This window comes from Ursus americanus, chromosome 25 (genome assembly GCF_024610735.1).
Source record: "Ursus americanus isolate L20-20 chromosome 25, mUrsAme1.1.p, whole genome shotgun sequence".
NCBI lineage: Eukaryota > Metazoa > Chordata > Mammalia > Carnivora > Ursidae > Ursus > Ursus americanus.
Genome location: NC_142151.1, coordinates 5,250,253 through 5,267,817, shown reverse-complemented (window position 1 = coordinate 5,267,817; position 17,565 = coordinate 5,250,253). Strand labels below are relative to the sequence as shown.

General features: G+C 54.6%; 1 protein-coding gene across 7 annotated transcripts in view; it reads right to left on the bottom strand.

The window, feature by feature from the left end:
- The window catches only part of TEAD4 (TEA domain transcription factor 4), a 76,384-nt gene that overhangs the window by 23,700 nt on the left and 35,119 nt on the right, over positions 1–17,565 (bottom strand). For 5 of the 7 annotated variants that reach the window (XR_015721589.1, XR_015721590.1, XM_087855544.1 and 2 more), the window contains exons 3-9: positions 12,555–12,619; positions 12,048–12,110; positions 8,066–8,194; positions 6,940–6,983; positions 6,364–6,419; positions 3,845–3,984; positions 2,539–2,712 (exon numbers count right to left, since the gene is read on the bottom strand). Coding sequence is in view for 5 of the 7 variants with exons in the window: in XM_087855544.1 (XP_087711670.1) it covers positions 2,539–2,712; positions 3,845–3,984; positions 6,364–6,419; positions 6,940–6,983; positions 8,066–8,194; positions 12,048–12,110; positions 12,555–12,619 (671 nt within the window). In the remaining 2 variants the exon portion in view is untranslated. Of the gene's footprint in view, positions 1–2,538; positions 2,713–3,844; positions 3,985–6,363; positions 6,420–6,939; positions 6,984–8,065; positions 8,195–12,047; positions 12,111–12,554; positions 12,620–14,332; positions 14,379–17,565 lie in introns of all 7 variants that reach the window. The other 2 variants (XM_045781269.2, XM_045781268.2) reach the window with 2 other exon arrangements.

The window sequence follows — 17,565 nt, the reverse complement described above, 5'->3', positions numbered from 1 at the left end:
AGTGCCTGGCTGAAAAAATTAGAAAGTAAAAACACACACATCCCAAAGCTCATCTATGTGAAACTTAAGAACGTGAGGGATAGAAAGGAAATGCAGGGGCGCCTGGGTGGCACAGCGGTTAGGCGTCTGCCTTCGGCTCAGGGCGTGATCCCGGCGTGATGGGATCGAGCCCCACGTCAGGCTCCTCCGCTATGAGCCTGCTTCTTCCTCTCCCACTCCCCCTGCTTGTGTTCCCTCTCTCACTGGCTGTCTCTATCTCTCTGTCGAATAAATAAATAAAATCTTAAAAAAAAAAAAAAAAAAGAAAGGAAATGCAAAATTTTCAGAGATAAAAAACAAAAACTAAAAAAAAAAAAAAAAAAAACCACCCCAAAAATCCAAGTGACATAACAAAGGATAGAGAACCAGAGTGTAATCAGGCTACTCCTGTTTGAAGACAACGGAACAATGTACTGAAAAATGATTCTTAGAGAAAACGATTCATGACTTAGATTCTATACCCAAACTATCAACCAAGTACAAAACAACAGGCAGCCAGACTTGAACATTTCTCTACCACACACTTTTCCTTAGGGAGGTACCAGAGAATGATTCCCAGCAAAATAAGCAGGGACACCAAACAGAGAGAAACATGAGATCCAGAAAACCATAGATTCCTACAGGAGAAAGTAAAAGCAGTCTCCAGATGACAACCACAGAGCAGGTGGAGAATAACGAGTTCAGACTGGACCAGAACAGAGGCATCCGGGAGGAGAATCTCCACGAGAAAGGGGAAACTAACGAATGATTTGATGGGTGTGAGCATCTGGGGAAAAACTTCTTCAAAAAAATTTATATGATGGTTATGATGGAACAGTATGTAAAATTTTAACAGGATTATTTAGAAATATGCAAGTAAGAAAGCCATTTATTTGTAGGAAAAAACAAAGTTGTACAAGAAATAAAATCTAATTATAACACAAAGTTACATAGTAAGCGTAATTCTTGGCTCTCTGGTGGTCAATCTGCATGGTCAGAAAAACAAACATTTGATTGCTTTTATTAAATTATACAACTTACTGGGTACGATAGTATTGAGATGACGAGGGGGAAAGTGATAGACCTCCACTAAAGTTTTTCTACAGTACCAGAGTAAGTCCGCAGTGTCTTAGCAGTCATAGCAAGGTGGAGCAATACAAGGGTATGACTTCGAACTAAGGAGACAAAACCCAGAACAAACAGCAAAAATTTACAGATTGCCTCTGGGGATTGCGACTGGGGTTGGGGTGGAATGGGACAAAAATCTGATGCTTCTCATTATATATAAGCCTCTTGGTATTAATAATGTAACTACTGATACCCATTGATTGAAAAATAAGATAAAGGAAAAGAAAATTACCTACTTTTCATCCCAGGATGGATTAAAACCAGACTTTGTATGAGGAGGACCTTCAGGATCTGACTTCCCTTTCCAGGTTTATCTTCTGTTATTCCCTGTCACACACCCATACGCATGACTTTCCCCTCTGGAGCCCACTTCCTTAGGCTTTCCCCAGGCTGTAGCTGCCCCTCCCAGGCTCTGCCTGATAGATCCCGCCCATCCCTCAAGGCCTGGTCCGACTCCATTCTGCTCGCACAGCAAGCTTGCAGGGGGCAAAAACCAAGTACCTTAAAGCTCAGGGGCCCCAAGTCTCAGTTCCAGCACCGTCTCTTCTGGAGACAGCCAGGCCCATGGGGGGTTTGATGATGACAGCCAGCCAGGCTGGAGGGTCCTAGCCAGGGGCCTGGAAGCCACCCGGAATTATATATAAAATGCTCTGAAACTGTCCAGAGGCTCCAACCAACATATCAGAAGGACTTGCTGCACCTCTCTGCCACTGGCTTCATGTGTGCTTTGTCAGACTCTCTTCCCTGAATCCCTTTTCTATGCATACTGGGCCCCTGGAAGGTGAGCTCCCAGGCAGGTACCACACCTACTGGTCTTAGAGGAGACACATCAAAAGCAGGGAGCTCTCCTCGCATAGCACCCATCCAGGGGAGAGGCACGGAAGGCAGGAGAGGCTAAGCCTAGGGGCTTAGCTGTTCGGGAAGCTGGCTGGGTGGTTTCTCTTGGGGTGAGCTATCCTAATCCTACAGCCCACTTCTGCAAGCCCTGCCCAGCCCAACAGCTGCCCCGCTCCAGCCTTGAAGTGAATTCAGGACTTGGCATTCAAAGAGTCCGTGTGGGCTCTTTGCCTACCCCTCCTTCAGTGTCCGCTGAGGTCTTTTTCCAGTACTGTAGCCCCCTTGAGGCTGCACTTCCTGCCCGGACACAGGCGCCATCAGCACCTCTCAGAGAAGGGCCTTACTCCGCTAGCTCGGCTCTCCAGCACCACGGGTCCACTCTTCATCTCAGCCTCCCGCCGCTGCATGGCCATTTTGCACTTGCACCATCCTTTGTATGGGCCCCGCCCCCTGGGTTTCCACTCGTGGGAAGGGCACCTGATGCCTACTCTTCCTCTCCTCTCATTATCATCAACATACTAGGGACTGGAAGGAAGAGTTTATCAAAGGGCTTACCCAGAATTTCACAAGAAAAAAGGCATTGGAAGGTCCCCGTTCAAAGAGCTCCTTGAGTCCCCCCTTTTTCTCTGGGAATTTGTCGTAGATCTGGCGGATGTCCACGGCTTCGAGGTAGGGGTCGCTGTAGCTTGGGCTGGACTGGCCAATGTGCACAAATAGGTGCTTGTTGTACTGTGGAGAGAACGGCTGGATTGAGAGACAGGTGCAATGCAGCAGGGCACACAGAGCAGACCAGAGCTCAGTCACAGCCATAGGACCCGGAGCAAGTAACGTCACCTCTCTGGGTCTGTTTCCCAACGGGTAAAATGGAGACAGTAAAAGGATCCAAGGTAAAGCAAAGTTAACGGGTATAAAGCCTCTGGGGCTGTATCTGCACCCAGTAGGCGCTCAAAAAACTGCAGTTCCGGAGATCATTCTCAGTCCCGGCTGTGTCACTGAATATCCTTAGGCGAGTCATTTTCTACCTTTGGGCCTTTCTTATCTCATCTGTGATGTCAGACCACTGACCTAGATAAGGTGTTTTCAATCTGTGCTCCACCCTGGAGATGGGGGCTGGGCTACCTCTGTGCCCTTCACAGGCCCCTGGCTACACCCTAAGCAAGTCTACTTCTTTTGTGGTACACACTGGGCTTCTGAGTTAAGAGTTTGATTAATGGTCCTTCAGCTGAAAAAACAAGTTTGAAAACGTCAAAGTGAAATGGTCTGTGAAGTCCCCCCGGCTCTGGTGCCCTATCAGCCCCGCCTCCTCCAACTCCTCCTCCTCTGACCTTTCCAGGTGACACTGGTCAGCAAGGACGCGGGACACAGAAGGGGACATGGTGGGGATGAGGCTCTGCTCTCTGCTGGCGTCCCAAGGATGTGGGTCAGACGCAGGAGGCTCCTCAGAGCCACAGGGGAAAGGATGGAGCAGGGTGGGGGAAGGCGGGGGTGGGGGGGGAGGCTGGGAGGAGGGCAGAGGGCATGGAGGGAAGAGTACAGATCAGAGGGAAAGACCTAGAGAACAGGGTTGGAAAAAGAAACCAGGGGAGGGCTTTGGGCTAGGAGCATCAACTGTGCCAGGGGAAGAGGGGAAGAGAGGAGGAGGGGTGAGGAAAGAAGAGGGAGGGGTGGATGAAGGAAAGGAAAGGGGGAGGGGAGGGAAGACTGGGAAGGAACAGGAGATCTAAGTGAAATCCACAAGTGGAATGGGGCAGGAGGCCAGGGCGGGAAGCCAGCAGGTGGGGAAAGAGCCAAAGACATGGGAGCAGGGCCTCCAGGAACAGGAGCGGGTAAGAGAGCTAGCCAGACCCAGGCCAGGACCTACCGTATCAGGGTCCTGCTGCTGCTCCAGGAACGCAGAGAACTCCAACATCCAGAGCTTGGAGCTCGCCACGCTGCGGCCCTGCCACGGGGGTGCGGGGGGCGCTGAGGGTGACGGGGTGGGTCCTGCAGGAGACTCAAACCCTGCACGCAGCGGGAGAGGCACATGGGGAGGGGTCCACACACAGCCTCCCTGCCGACAGCCTCTGTGAGGATCCCAGTGAGACCCCAAGCTAGCTAGGAGATCTCCTGCCTCCCCTAAATAGGCCTCCCAGCAGGGGTGGTAAGGGGAGCGCTTGGCCTGGTACAAGCCAGGCCCCTCGGGCCCCTGGAAGAACTGTACTCCAGGGAAGTGGACGCCGGACGGGGGGCCAGGATGCCAGCGGGACTGAGGGCTTCCTGAGCAGCGCCACTAGGTTCTTGTCCAGGAGCTTCTGGTCCAGGCAGAGATAACCAGACACAGTGACTACTACAATGACGTAAGCCCCGAAAGAACAGGAAGTTTCCTGATCTGTTCACTGCAGTCTCTCCAGCCCCTACAATAGCCCCTGGCTCAGAACAGGCACTCCATACAGGTTTGCTAATAAAGAAAGTAAGGAACGTGATAGGAACTGACAAGGTATGCACTTGGGGGGCAGAGGGAAGGCTTCTCCAAAGGTGATGCTTGAAGGAAGTAGCAAGTACAAGCAGGAGGCAGAAGGGGAAGGCAGGGAAAGGGCACTCGAAGCAGAGGACAGGGCAGAGGCAAACGGAGGGGCTGTGAGAAGCTCAGTGGGTTTGGAAGCTGGGTCTTCGGTGGGTTTGTGCCCGTGGCAGGAAACAAAGCTAAAGAGATGGGCCCAGGGTGGGGCTAGGCTAAGCAGCATGAATTTGAGCCTGAGCGTTGGGAGTGACAGAGGATTTTACAGGGCAGTGAAATGATCAGACCTGCATTTCTGGAAGGTCCTACCCGAAGTGAAGGAAGGACTGGGCAGGGGTGAGGCCGTCAGAAGCATGGTCCTGGGGATGTTTTCCCAGGGGAAAATGGAAGAAGGCCCGAATGAAAGCAGTGTAGTGGAGGGAAGAGTAAAGGACATAGGAGGCACATGAAGGGAGCAGAGAAAGCAGAGAGGCAGAACTCCAGAGGCCCGCCTTCCAGGTTGATGGAGGGAGGCTGGAGGCCCCTCGTGCTGAGGCAGCTAACTCAGGAGCACTCGAGGAAGGAGACGGAGAAGAAACAGAGGGGTGGGCGGAGGGTCATGCTGGACACGTCAGCTATGCTCAATGCCCCAGCTGAATGGCTGTTCAAGCGCTGCTCACCGAGGAAGTTCGTGTGCCGGCCACAACGGGACACACGGGAGACACAGACCAGTCATTCACAGACGCTGCCCCCTAACCCCAGATACTGCCAATAAAGAGTGTCAAGTGCTAGATGGAGGTGCAGAGAGCTCAGGATGCCCAAACTGGGCAGGGCAGAGCAGAGAAGCCTGCAGAAGGACAGAAAGCCTGAGTCGCGGCCCACAGGCAGGGCAGGTGGGGGCCACAGAGGGGAGGGAGAGGACAGAAGCTGAGTCACCAAGGAGGGCCATGCAAGTCCTACTACAGACTTCAGACTGTATCCAGAAGGCACGAGGGAGCCAGGAAAAGATGTTAAGCCTCCTAGGAACCACAGGGTGGGATGGATGCTTTATAAAGGTCACCGAGGTGAATCAGGGTGAAGAGGGGAGGCAAGATAAAACGGGCGGCAGGTTAGAAGGCTACTGCAGTCATGCGGGCAAGAGTAGGAGCGCCCGAACCAAGACTGAGGCCAGTGGGAGGAGGGGACAGACAGGAGGGTGGACTGCTTGGGGCTGGGAGAAAGCAGCAATCAGGACCCCAGGAGGGGAAGGTGCTACTCTCAGAACAGGACAAGCCAGGCCAGAAGGTCGGCAGAGTCATTCCCCAGGCCGGAAAAGATGGTTAAGGGTGAGGATCCTGCCTTGCCCTGCGGAGAGGAAGGAGGCGAGGGACCCTCATGAGAAAGAAGCAAGTGCACCCTGAGCAGTGAGAAGGAGGGACACCGCGCTCCACGCCTCTGCCCAGGAGCGCTCCCTCTGCTAACCAGCAGCTCCAGGCCCAAAGGCCATGCTCTCCTCAGACCTCCCATTTTGAAGGAGAGGATTACAGTGTCACCAAGAGGGGCACCATCCCAAGAGCCAAGCTGTTTGGGGCACCCAGGCAGCATACGGGGATAGCCAGGTGGAACAGCTGCCCTGGGGCACAGGCACTCCCCTCTGAACTGCGTGCACCCGAGAGCCCTGAGCCCATGCTGGGGAGCAGGCCAGACAGCCTGAGTGGCATGAGGGGCTTGGTGGAGCACAGAGCTGTATGTGGTAGGGGCAAGGAATGGGGTGAAGCCAGGAGACTGGCATGTCTGGTCTGAGCACGTGCCAGGGCCTCATCTAAGAGGCTCATGAGATGTCCAGTTGCCGGGGGTCCTGGGACCTGGGGAGGCAGGAGCTGCAGAGGTACGAGGTACAAGGGAGCCAGGCACTGCCGACCCACCTGGCAGCGGCAGCGAAGGCTGGACAGTGTACGTCTGCTGAGAGAAAGGTTTCACACTGTGGGACAGGAGAGAGGAGGTGTAAGCCTTAGGGCAGGTGGCACCAGCAACGTCCAACACTCGTGTGGCTGGCCCTGGTGGTCTGGGCATCAGTGGCCTTGGTGGCCTCTGGTCACCTGCTCCCTCCCCTGCCAAGTTCAACAGGTTTCATGGATGACCCACAGAAGAGGCGTGTCTTGGGAAAATCCACCCCTCCCTCTCTTCCTTCCCTCCTCTCCATCCTCCCCCGCTGGCCAGCCGGAGGTTGGCTTCCTAGCCTCCTTCCCTTGGGGTCCCAAGCTCTGGCCCTGCTTCACCCTGGACAGACTGGCATTTCAGCAAATGCCACCCCAGGGTGTCCACACTGCAGACTGAGCTGTTGCCTGCGAGCAGGAGAGCCGATCCCAAAGCTCTGGTCCCTCCTGAAAGGCTGACTCCCCAGGCTGCGGTCCCATCCCACACTGGGAGCCAGGTGCCACAGCGTAAGTTTAGGGGCTCAAGTTCAGTTCAGAGAGCAACTGGTAGCAGGCCATACTCACTCGTGGGATGTTCCGGCTTGGCCCGGCAAAGCTCCTTGCCAGAACTGAGGAGGCAAAAAGCACAGAATCAGCACAGCCCCCTGCACGTGGGCCGTGGTGTGGGGAGGCCAGGCAAGGCCCTCAGCTGGAAGGCAGGGCTGGGGGCCCGACCCAGTGGGTGGTAAGGAGAGAGTTAGCACTACTATCCAGTACTAAATGTGTTGCAAGGAGCTCTAGTCTCTGGGCCTGCTCTGTTGAGAAGGTGCCCCTCGGCAGAAACCCCAGGTTTGGAATCACGGCAGCTGTATCCCTCCCTTAGAAGCCCCCAGCGCGTAGCAGTACATAAGGCCTGAACAGTCCCAGATTTCAGAAACCTATTTAGTTCTAAGTGTCCCAAACTCCCTTACACAGTCACTTTGTGTCATACCTAGGTAATATCCTGATGGACTAGCGGTCTCTGGAACAAACTTTGAAAATTGCCAGACGAGAGGCTCACTGAGCATGAGACCTGTCACTGTCCCTTCCCCACACGCCTAGGGTCGTGCCATGGGTGCATCGTGAAGACCCATTTAGTCACTACAACCAAGAAAACCCCACGAGGACACAGCCCTGGAAAGGAGGAGCCTTTCTAGACCATTCTGAAAGTGTCACCAAGCTGGCCATGGTCAAGAAATGTAAAATCCAAACGAGAGTTTGTTCCCGAACATCAGCTGACTGGATGGAGAACAGTGCTGAGTGCCTGCAGGGAGCAGGGACAGGGCCGAGCGGTGGAGGGCTGCTCAGGGGTGTGCCGGCGCTGTGCTCAAGCCTCAGGCTTCAGCCTCCATCCGGGACTTCAGCATCCTCATCTGTCAATCAGGCCAACTCTGCAGAACTACTCGGTCGGCCAGTTACTGGGGGCGGCGCTGCCCCTTGTGGAAGGGCTACTGTGTCACTGGCAAGGCCCCCGAGAGGGCAGTGCCAATGCCAGCAGAGCCGTGCCTCAGCATGGCCCCTCAGTCCTTGGTCCCTCCTTCCCCCTGGCTCTCCAGGCCAGGGAGGGCTCAAGAGAAAAACGGGGCCTGACCAGTGCCTCCAGCTCCTCAGAAGGGGGAGGAGTGAGAAGGAGGGGCTGGCATGGCCTCTGGCTCCAGGCAGCCCCACTTACCCCTGAGACTGCTGGGTGGCCTGGGCCCCGGGCGAGGGCCATTTTACTGTGGAAGGCTGTGGCGGAGATGGCCTGGGCGGGCGACATGGGAGCCATGCTCTGCAGGGCCTTGTCCTTAGCTGCCTGGTCCTGGGGAGACATTGGAAGGGAGGGCCTCAGCAGTGGTCACTATGGCAGGTGTGGGCGAGGCAGGGTCCGGGCTTGCACTCAGGGAAGCTGTCCCACCACCAGTGGCCAGAGCCCTGGACAAGGCCCTGGGGGACCAGCTCATGCCCCTGCGGTGCTATGAACTTGGTTTGTGACTGAGCACTCACTTGGTTCCTCTGATCAGTTTCCTCCTCTGTCAAACGGGCAAAATACTTGCCCGGTCTATTTTATTAGAGCGTAAAGGGCCTTGGGAAACCAGCTGTCAGACTGTGTCTCAACAAGGACACTCTGAGAAGGCCTCTCAGGCCTTGCTCGCCTCCACGCCACAGGCGGCTGGCATGGCACCTGGCTCACAGTAGATGGTACATAAATACGTCAGAGCCCTCCTCCAATGGACAGGAGGGGTCCTCCACGGTCACGTGGACTGTCTGGAGGCATGGGACGGTCTCCCGTGGTCCCTACCTGTCTCAGTCCTGCCCTACGGGTCTCCCCTTGCACTGTGGACACCCGAGGCACCCCTGTCTTTTACATGGCAGGGTGTCAATACCCGCTGCTTGCCCTCCATGGGTCCAAAGACACCAAAGAATGGGTTCTCCCGGCACAGGCTCTGAACTAAAAAGTACTCACGTAAGCATCGGTAAGCACTTAACGACACCAGCGATATTAGTAATAACAGTCTGTGTATGTGTGTGAGCCAGCGGTTCCCATTCTGAGTGCCCCACTCCCACAGGTCTTCAAAATGATGGCACTATTTCAGTATTTCTGTATTCAGATTTCCATATTTCAAAATACCTAATGGGAACTGTGTTTTTGTCCAAAGTAAGACCACATTTATAGACTGGAATAGCAAGTTTTAGTCAGGATGTGTAACTTGAGGCCAAGAGACTGGATTATGTCAACTCAGGAGCTCACATCCTAGGAATTCTGTCTTCATGATGAGGATTTTTAAATGAGAAAAATAAATTAGCCATTATTTGGTAATTAAGTTGGTAGACCCAGACCTGTCCTGAGTCCCAGCCCTGTGGAACTGACGGAGGCCCTTGCAGCTCACAGGCGCTTCTCGGTGACAGTTTCCCGCGCCCCCACAACAGCCCTGTGAAGCAGGCACCAGCGTGGGGGCGTTAAGCTCTGAGGGGCCCAGGTGGTCCCCCAGCGTCCCGGCACCTCACAATGTGGAGCCAGAACCCCAGAGGCCCTGCCACTTGGCCTCTCCAGGACCATGTGCACTTACATGGCACAAGATGGCCCACAGAAGGTCAAGAACACAACCTCACTTTGATTCTGAACATCACAGCACTTCTGTGAGGCTGGCAAGACCGGTAGGATTCCCATTTTAAGATGAAGAAAGGGCTCGGAGAATTTAGGGTGCTGACAGTGGCGATGGCTGGCCCGCGAGCTTGGTCCAGGTTGGCCTGTCAACTCATGGCTGGGCCTCTGTAGGCCTGGGGTGGGGGACAGGGGGAGAGAAGGGTGTACACAGCACAGAAGGCACAGAAGACCATTCTGAAACCATCCTCAAACCACTGTCCTTTCAGGTCCAACTTGGGCTTTGCTCTCAGAGGCTCTCTGATATCCAAAGAGGGAGCTCTCAGCATAAGATGGCCTCTTCCCAAGGACACATGCAGTGTTCAGGAGGAAAAAGCCAAATGCGCCCAAGCCTCTCCCTCCAGGAAGAATGTGTGATGCAGCAGGCCGTACCCTCTGAGAGCCCGAGGTCCTCTGTGGTTAACAAGTGCACTGTGAGGCCAGAGAGCTCCATCGGCTCAACGTCAGCAACTTACGTCCCTTCCCGGATAGCTGATCTAAACAAATGGCTGGGCTCAGGAAACCACGTCCTCACCACAGTGGAACAGGAATCGGGGAAGTGGGAAGGACGTTCTAGGTAGTGACACTGTGACCAGGTTACAAGGCCAGGGAGTCACAGAATTTGGGGGCTAGAGAGGACCCCCGTCATTTTACATTTTAAACCGAACAGAGCTAAGGAGGGCCAATGACTCCCCACGCTCACATGGCAAAAGGGCAGAGCCAGCTAGACCAAATCCCAAGTCCTGGAGTTCTACCTAGTAGAAGTCTGTCCACCAGGGAGACGAATTATGTTGGGTTCCAGACCCCTTTGAGAATATGACAAAATCCTCAGACCATTCTCCCCAAGAAAAAGCATGCACATAAAAGGGGCTCATGGCTTCCCTCGATGTCTGTCCAGTGGTCTATGAGAGCTCTCCCCAGCCTCTAAGTTAGAGCTTATGGACAAAGGTAGCAATTCCCTTAAGCAAATGTGGGCCGTAAAGTTTCCCTCAACGGCTGTAAACAGAACACTGGAAAGTCTCTTCCCATTCTGGCCCCCTGCCAGAGTCCCAGTGAATCAGAGGCAGACCAGAGAGGGGAAGTGGGGAGCAAGTTGGACTCCAGGCCCCAGGGGTCTCCAGGAGTAGGTGTGCCTGGCCTGAGAGGGAGGGAGTGACAGCTGAGGCCCAGCCAGCTGTCTAGGGGACAAAGGAGTGAGGTGCTGGGCTGCAGCTGTGGGGGCAGGGGACAGCTGGGCTGGGTGGGCAGTGGGGTGCGGCTTCCTGGGAGTTCCCACCACTCATTCGGAGCCTCCAATGTCAGGATCATGGACAACCAGAGCCACATGGGACCTTCAACCTCATCCAGTGCAGAGCTTTTTAATTCTGAGCTACTTTGGGGTTCAAGAGCCATGGAGCATGAGAGGTGAATAGGAGCAGGGGATCTCTGGCCTATTCCACACCAACCTAGTTTTGACCAGGGTTGCTCCTTTGATAACATATTGGTGTGATATTTTGTTTGGGGAAAAAACAAAGGGGGCCTCCACTGCTTTAAAAAAAAAAAAAAGTGTTAACTGCTGGTCTCAGTCTGAGACCCCCAAATGTCAGCTCTTCCTGCCAAGTAGCTGGGCAAGCTCTGCTATGAACACCTCTGTTATGGGGAGCTCATTCCTGCCTGGTATTCACCAAAAAGGTCCCTGGCTCTAGTGTCCAGGAGGCCCGAGTCCTGTGGGGAAAGCCGGCCCCGAGGGGTATCCTGTCAGCAGCTGGCCCTCCACAGAGCAGTTCCCTGTTGGGGGATGGCCCCGTAAGGTGCGGCTGATTTGGGAAGGGGAGAGAACTGCCCATCTCAGAAAGCAGAGTGTAGGAAGGAATTCCACCAGCTCCCATGGTAACATCCACCCCACCCCCACAGCACTGCCACCCAAGCCTGACCACCCTGCAGGCTCAGTGGATGGCACTAAGGGGCCAGGGCCTTCAGGGGTCCTCAAAGAATGAGGTGTGAAAGGCAATCCCGCTGTGACTTGGGGAGTCAACTGCCCAGAGAGGAGGGATGCTGTAGAGCCTGATGGTCACACACACACACACACACACACACACACACACACACAGCCTGATGGTCTCACACACACACACACACACACACAGCCTGATGGTCACACACACACACACACACAGCCTGATGGTCACACACACACACACACACACACAGCCTGATGGTCACACACACACACACAGCCTGATGGTCACACACACACACACACACAGCCTGATGGTCACACACACACACACACACACTCACAGCCTGATGGTCTCACACACACACACACACACACACACACACACACTCATTCCCTGAGCAGACAAGGAGCAATTACAGGCTGAATCCCACTCTTCTCAACACCAAGAAGCATGCTGGCTCTGCACATGAACAGCCAGCCCCGGAACCCAAAGGGAAGAAATTTCCTCCTGGAAAAAGAGCCCTAACTTCTAGGAAGCTGGCCCTGCCTGTGCCCTACGTCCTCCCTCCCACTGCTGCTGGTTTGCCTTACCTTTAGCTTGGCCTGGATCTCGCGGGCTTTGCGACGAGCCAGCACCTGGATGTGGCTGGAGACCTGTAGCAGGAAGAGAAGGCTCCTGTCCCTACCTCCCAAGAGGCCTGTGCTCCCCACGCTGACCCCCTGACCCTCGGCCCTCCGCCATCATCAATCCACACGCGTGGAATGAGTGAATGAAAGGGGCAGTCAGCGATGGGCCTTCAGTCCTGCCGCATCCAGCTAATCCAGAGTCTGGCAATAAATCAAAGGACAGCACCAGTCCTTCACTCTCTGTTCTTCTGGTGTCCTGGAGACAGAAGGGGAGGGATTTCCTCCCAGATGGTGGCAGCAGGGACTGCAGGGAAACTGAATGGTCTGTGGCACACCAAAAAGAGAGAAGCCCTCTGAACCAGCCCCACCAAGAACCCACCCTTGGTCCTGCAGAGGGCCTGGTCCACCAAGGGAGCAGGCTGGGACTGGGGTACCTGCCCCTGGGACCCACACTCATCCCCCAGGGCCCACCTGCTTTCTGGTGCGGGTCTTCCCTGTCCGGAGCTTGATGTAGCGGGCAATCAGCTCATTCCGACCTACAGAGACACCAAGAGCCTCTCAGCAGGAGAAGGACAAAAGGCAGAAACACAAGAGGATCTGGGGATCCCTTCCCCCATCCCCTGCCCACCCTGAGTGGGGACTTGGGGTGAGGATTCTACTGGTTCCCTCCTGCCGTCCTTGGATCGCAGACATCTCCCAGAAGCAAGAGGAAGCTGAGGCCTTGTTGGGGGCCTGGTAACCTGAGAGCAAGGAGGTGACAGGGCTGTGGGCCCCATACAAACTCGGGGAGCCCTCCCTCTCAGAGGCTCCCTCCTCCCATGCTGGCCACCTCCTCCCCCGACTCTACAGCAGCTTGACAGCTGCCAATCTGTCCTGCCTCCTCCTAGGGCCTTCTGCATACTTGGCTGTCTGCAGGGAAGTGCCTAGGCCTTGACTCCCCCATGCAGCCCCTCCCCCCACGGCTTCCACCATCTCCATAAATAAGCAGGACCTAAGCAGATGTCTTGCCTTGTCTGTGGGCAGCAGGGGAGATGGGAGACATAAGTGCTGAGACCCTAAGCATCCCCAGGGAGGAGGCCTGAGGCCCTTAACTCAGACAAAGAAAACCTGGGCAGACCACCCCTCCAGCTCCATGGCTCTGGCCAAACCAGTCAACAGGTAATACTGAGTTTGCGCCATGGGCCCAGTCTCCTAGAGGCTGAGGCTGTGTCTAAGGGATCCTGGAAAACTGTAAGAAGCCACCCATGTCCTCTACTATTGTAAATGCAATTATGAAAGGAGGTTTTGTTTTCAAAGAAACCACCACCTAGCTGAGGAGAGACGTGTGCCCACGCCGTAACCCCAGTGCGGGCCACAGATAGGGAACACACAGTGTGCTCAGAGCAGAGAGGTCAGCTCAGGCTGGGTGGTCAGGTGAGCCTTCTGCTGGACCTTGACCACTGGGTAGGATTAGACTATAAAGAAGGGCATTGGGCTGGGGAGAGGGAGGGCAAGGGGGTTTGAGCAGGAGCTGTCACCTCCCTGGGCCAGCTCTGAGGCCAGCGGGCACAGCCGCTAGCCCGCCCCATCCTGCCGGCCCTTGCTGAGCCTGGAGGGCTGTGGCTATGAGTAAGGAGGCTGCTGGTGCAGGAGGGTGGGGGCGAGACGAGTGGGCTGTCCGCCACCCTGTTGAAACCAGAGAGCATAGCCAAGGCCAAGCTGGCCCCCCAGATGACCTTTTCCCACTGCCAAAGCTGAATTAAGAGGCCACCCTCGGGAGGTCCCGTCTGCCAGAAAGAATAGCTGGCCTGGGAGCACTGGAGGGTCTGTGTCAGGGGAAGGAGGGAGGGAAGATCAGACCTTGAGGCTATCACCTGCAGGCTGGTCTGCACCTAACACAGGGATCCAGTGACATGTCTCTTCTCAAAGCTCTCCATGGAGAGGTATGCCACAGGCTCCTTTAAACAAATGTCCAAAGACAGTTCAACAGTCCTGCGCCATGTCTATCTAGAGACACACTGCAGCTAGGAAACGCCATGATCACTAGCCAAAGAGTCTAAGTCATCACCAGTGGTGACCACAAGCGGATCACAGAACTGGGAGTTGGGGAGCCGGGTGTAGCCCAGCGACTCCAAAAACAAGATACGGGATCTTGGCAAGTCCCATTCCTCTATGGACCTTCACCCAAACTTCTCTTCTTAAACCAGGCCCTTTTAAGGTTCTTCCTCCAGATTATTCTAACCAAATGTTTACAGACTTAGGAAACAGACCTTAACTTGGGCTCAATGAGAGTTCTCTGTGGCTCAGTTTCTTTTCCTGTAAAAGGAACGGGTCCGTGTGAGTAACCTAGTTCAGGGCCCAGCCTGGGAGCAAGGAGAAGAGCAAGGGAGGAGAGAGGGTTCAGCTGATCAAAGAGCTGGAAAGCACACTCCAGAGAAGGGTGAGCGGGAGAGTGCTGGGGCTGCTGCTGTGAGAGGCAGCAACATGCGTCTGGGTGGCCTCGAGACCATCTGCGCTCTAGGGCTGCCTCTGTAGCCCACACCTGTGCTCAGGCAGCAGCTTAGCCCTCCCGCCTTTTCCGTTAGCTTCTCCACACCTCAGAGCAAGGGGTCACATCTGCATTCAAGTCTGCATCTCCAAAACCTGGCCTATCTGCCAAATGAATGAGTGAGAGTCTGTCAGCAAATCTTGACAGCTGACCCCTCAAGAACATGGGTTTGAATGGCGCGGGTCCACTCACACACGGATTAGTTTCAATAAATACAGTACAGTACTAGAGACGTATTTTCTTCCTTATGATCTTCTTAACATTTTCCTTTCCCCAGCTCACTTTATTGTAAAGATATAGGACATAATACGTGTGACATACAAAACATACGTTAATCAACTGTTTTTATAGTATTGGTAAGCCTCTGGTCAGCAGCAGACTATTAGTAGTTAAGTTTTGGGGGAGTCAAGTTATATGTGGACTGTCCACTGTGTCTGTGTGTGGGGGGGGTAATGCCCATGTTATTCAAAGGTCAAATGTATATCCAGACTCTGCCACTTCTCACCACCTCACCCCGCCATGGTCCAAGCTCCCATCCTCTCTGGCCTCAACTATGACAATAACCTTCTACCTGGATCCCCTGCTCTCAGCCTATTCTTAACGCGGCATCCACAAGCAATCCCGTGGCTCAAACACCCTCCAATGGCTTCCCATCTCACTCAGACTGCAAGTGTTCAAGCCCCTACAATGGCCTGGAAGCCCCCACAGGGCCTGTTCACTCCATCCCCAGCCCAGCCCCTCTCTGACCTCCTGGCTGTTCCTGAGACGTGCCTGGCCCGCTCACACCTGAGGGCTTTGTGTGCCGTGTTCTCAGCCCAGCCACGCGTAGCCCATTCCCTCACCTTCCCACCCTTGATGGCTTCTTTGCTCAGGTGCCACTGTCTTAGAGACAGCTTCCCTGAACACTCTGCTCACAGCTGAGGTCAGCCCCCACCCCCCGGCCCTGGACTGCCTTCCGTCTTTACTGTTCTCCACAGCACCTCTGGACACACCATGCGATCTGCTTACTCACTCAGCACTGCCTCCCCCACCCCCACTCCCGGCAGAAGGAAAGCTCCTGAGAACAGGGACTTCTGTGTGTTTATTCACTTGCTCACACCACACCTAGAACGCTGCCTGCCGTTCTCTCCCAATAAACAGGTGTTACATGAACGATACAGGAACGGTGAGAAGATGCTGACCGCAGGCGTTTCAGCCCACTGCAGGTGAGGTACACCACCTCGTACTTCCGATTAGTCCCACGGAACTGTGAAAGTGCTTTCTTACCCCGGGCTCCTCTGAGCCTCCCTACGCAGGAGCAAATCCAGGTTTCTGTCGAGCCTAAAGCATCTAAAACTTGGGAGGCTCTCTTTGAGAAAAAGAATTTAAAATATGAATACAAAATTAGGTAAAGATCATTTTAGGTCAAGATGGACATGTTCACTCTCTTGATGATAGTAACTGGCTTCATAGGCGTTTTTACATCTGTCAAAACTTAACTAAATTGTCCACTTCAAATATGTATAGTTCACTGTATGGCAATTAAACTCCAGTAAAATTGCTTTACAAATTTAAATTACAAATAAAAAGATTAAGGGCTTGGAAGGGGGGCATGCAAGTGATGGTCCTGAAGCCTTAGCCTCACTAACTTCCCGGCCGACTTCCTCCTGCCTATAGAAAGGCGGGCAATCGCACCTAGTACCAGAGGGCACTGAAGGCGGAAAATCTCACCCAGATCATCCCCCCGCAGATCTAACACTACCTGCCTGGGCTTGAAAACTGGCTCGGCCACCGCTGGTGGCACAGGGAGTGCCTGGCACCAAGGAGATGCTCAGTTAATGGAACTCCCCTCTAACCGGGCAGGCCTCCTGGTCCCTTGTACACAGTGGTCCTTCCTCCACAGCACAGGTGGCGGCAGCTAGGGAGGCCTGTGCCTGCCGGGGGTGAGACCCTTACTCCAGACATCCGAGAGGACGCGTCTCCTGTGCCAGGAGCCCCAGGTCATGAAGACAGAGCTCCCTGCTAGTCCCACAACGACCTCTGCCCTCTGCTACAGGGTTCGGGAACTCTGCCACCACGCAGGCCATGTTGGCCTTGGGCGAGGCCAGCGGTGGGGGCCACAGGAGCCAAACCCAAGCCGGCTCAGCTGTCTGTATTTTTCCAAATTGTGCATCTCCCCCGCCTTCTCTGGAACAGCACCCCCCCTCCCCTACCAGCACATCTCAGGCCACTATTCCACCCAGCCTTGTTCTGCTTATCAGAGGTGATGCCAGGAGCTGAGAACTCCCCCTGTGCAGGAGCGAAGTGCTGGCTCTCTGTGGGTGTACTGAGCCAAGAGGGGCCAACCAGTTTCCTTCCTGCCACCGGGGTGCTTCGGAGGTCACCCCGGCCATGCTGCTGCCTCCAGGCCAGCTGGCATCTAATCCAGGCTTTCCACTCACGTGGGGAGCTGCTACAGCTTGTCCGCTCTCTTACAAGAGGGACAGTCGTGAACATTTACTGAGCACTTACGTGCACTAGTACTTGTGCAAATACAGACTGTGCACTAGGACAGGCGGATCTGCGTTCTCCTTTTCAATCCTCACAGCCGCTCTCTGCAGCTGCTACTATCATTGCATTCTACACACGGGGAAATTGAGGTACACAGAGGCTCGGAAAGTGGTTCGGGGTCACAGGCCAACAAGTGGTCGAGACCAAAACCCATCCAAACTGGTTCCAGAGCCTCTTTCTTCAAGATCACACAGTATGACTTCTGTTTAATGTGGGAGTGAGGACCATCTCTCTCAGAAGCGAGGGCTGGATCTGGTGACCCCAGAGATCTTATGTAGCCTAGAGAAGAAGTAAGTGTGGCCCAGAGAGGAGAGGTGATTTATTCAAAGGCGCATGGTTTGTTAGTGTCCCGGGTGCCATGAGAACACACCCTTCTCTAAGGCTTCATGACTGTGGTACAAAGGCTGCCCTCCCTCCGCTGGGCTG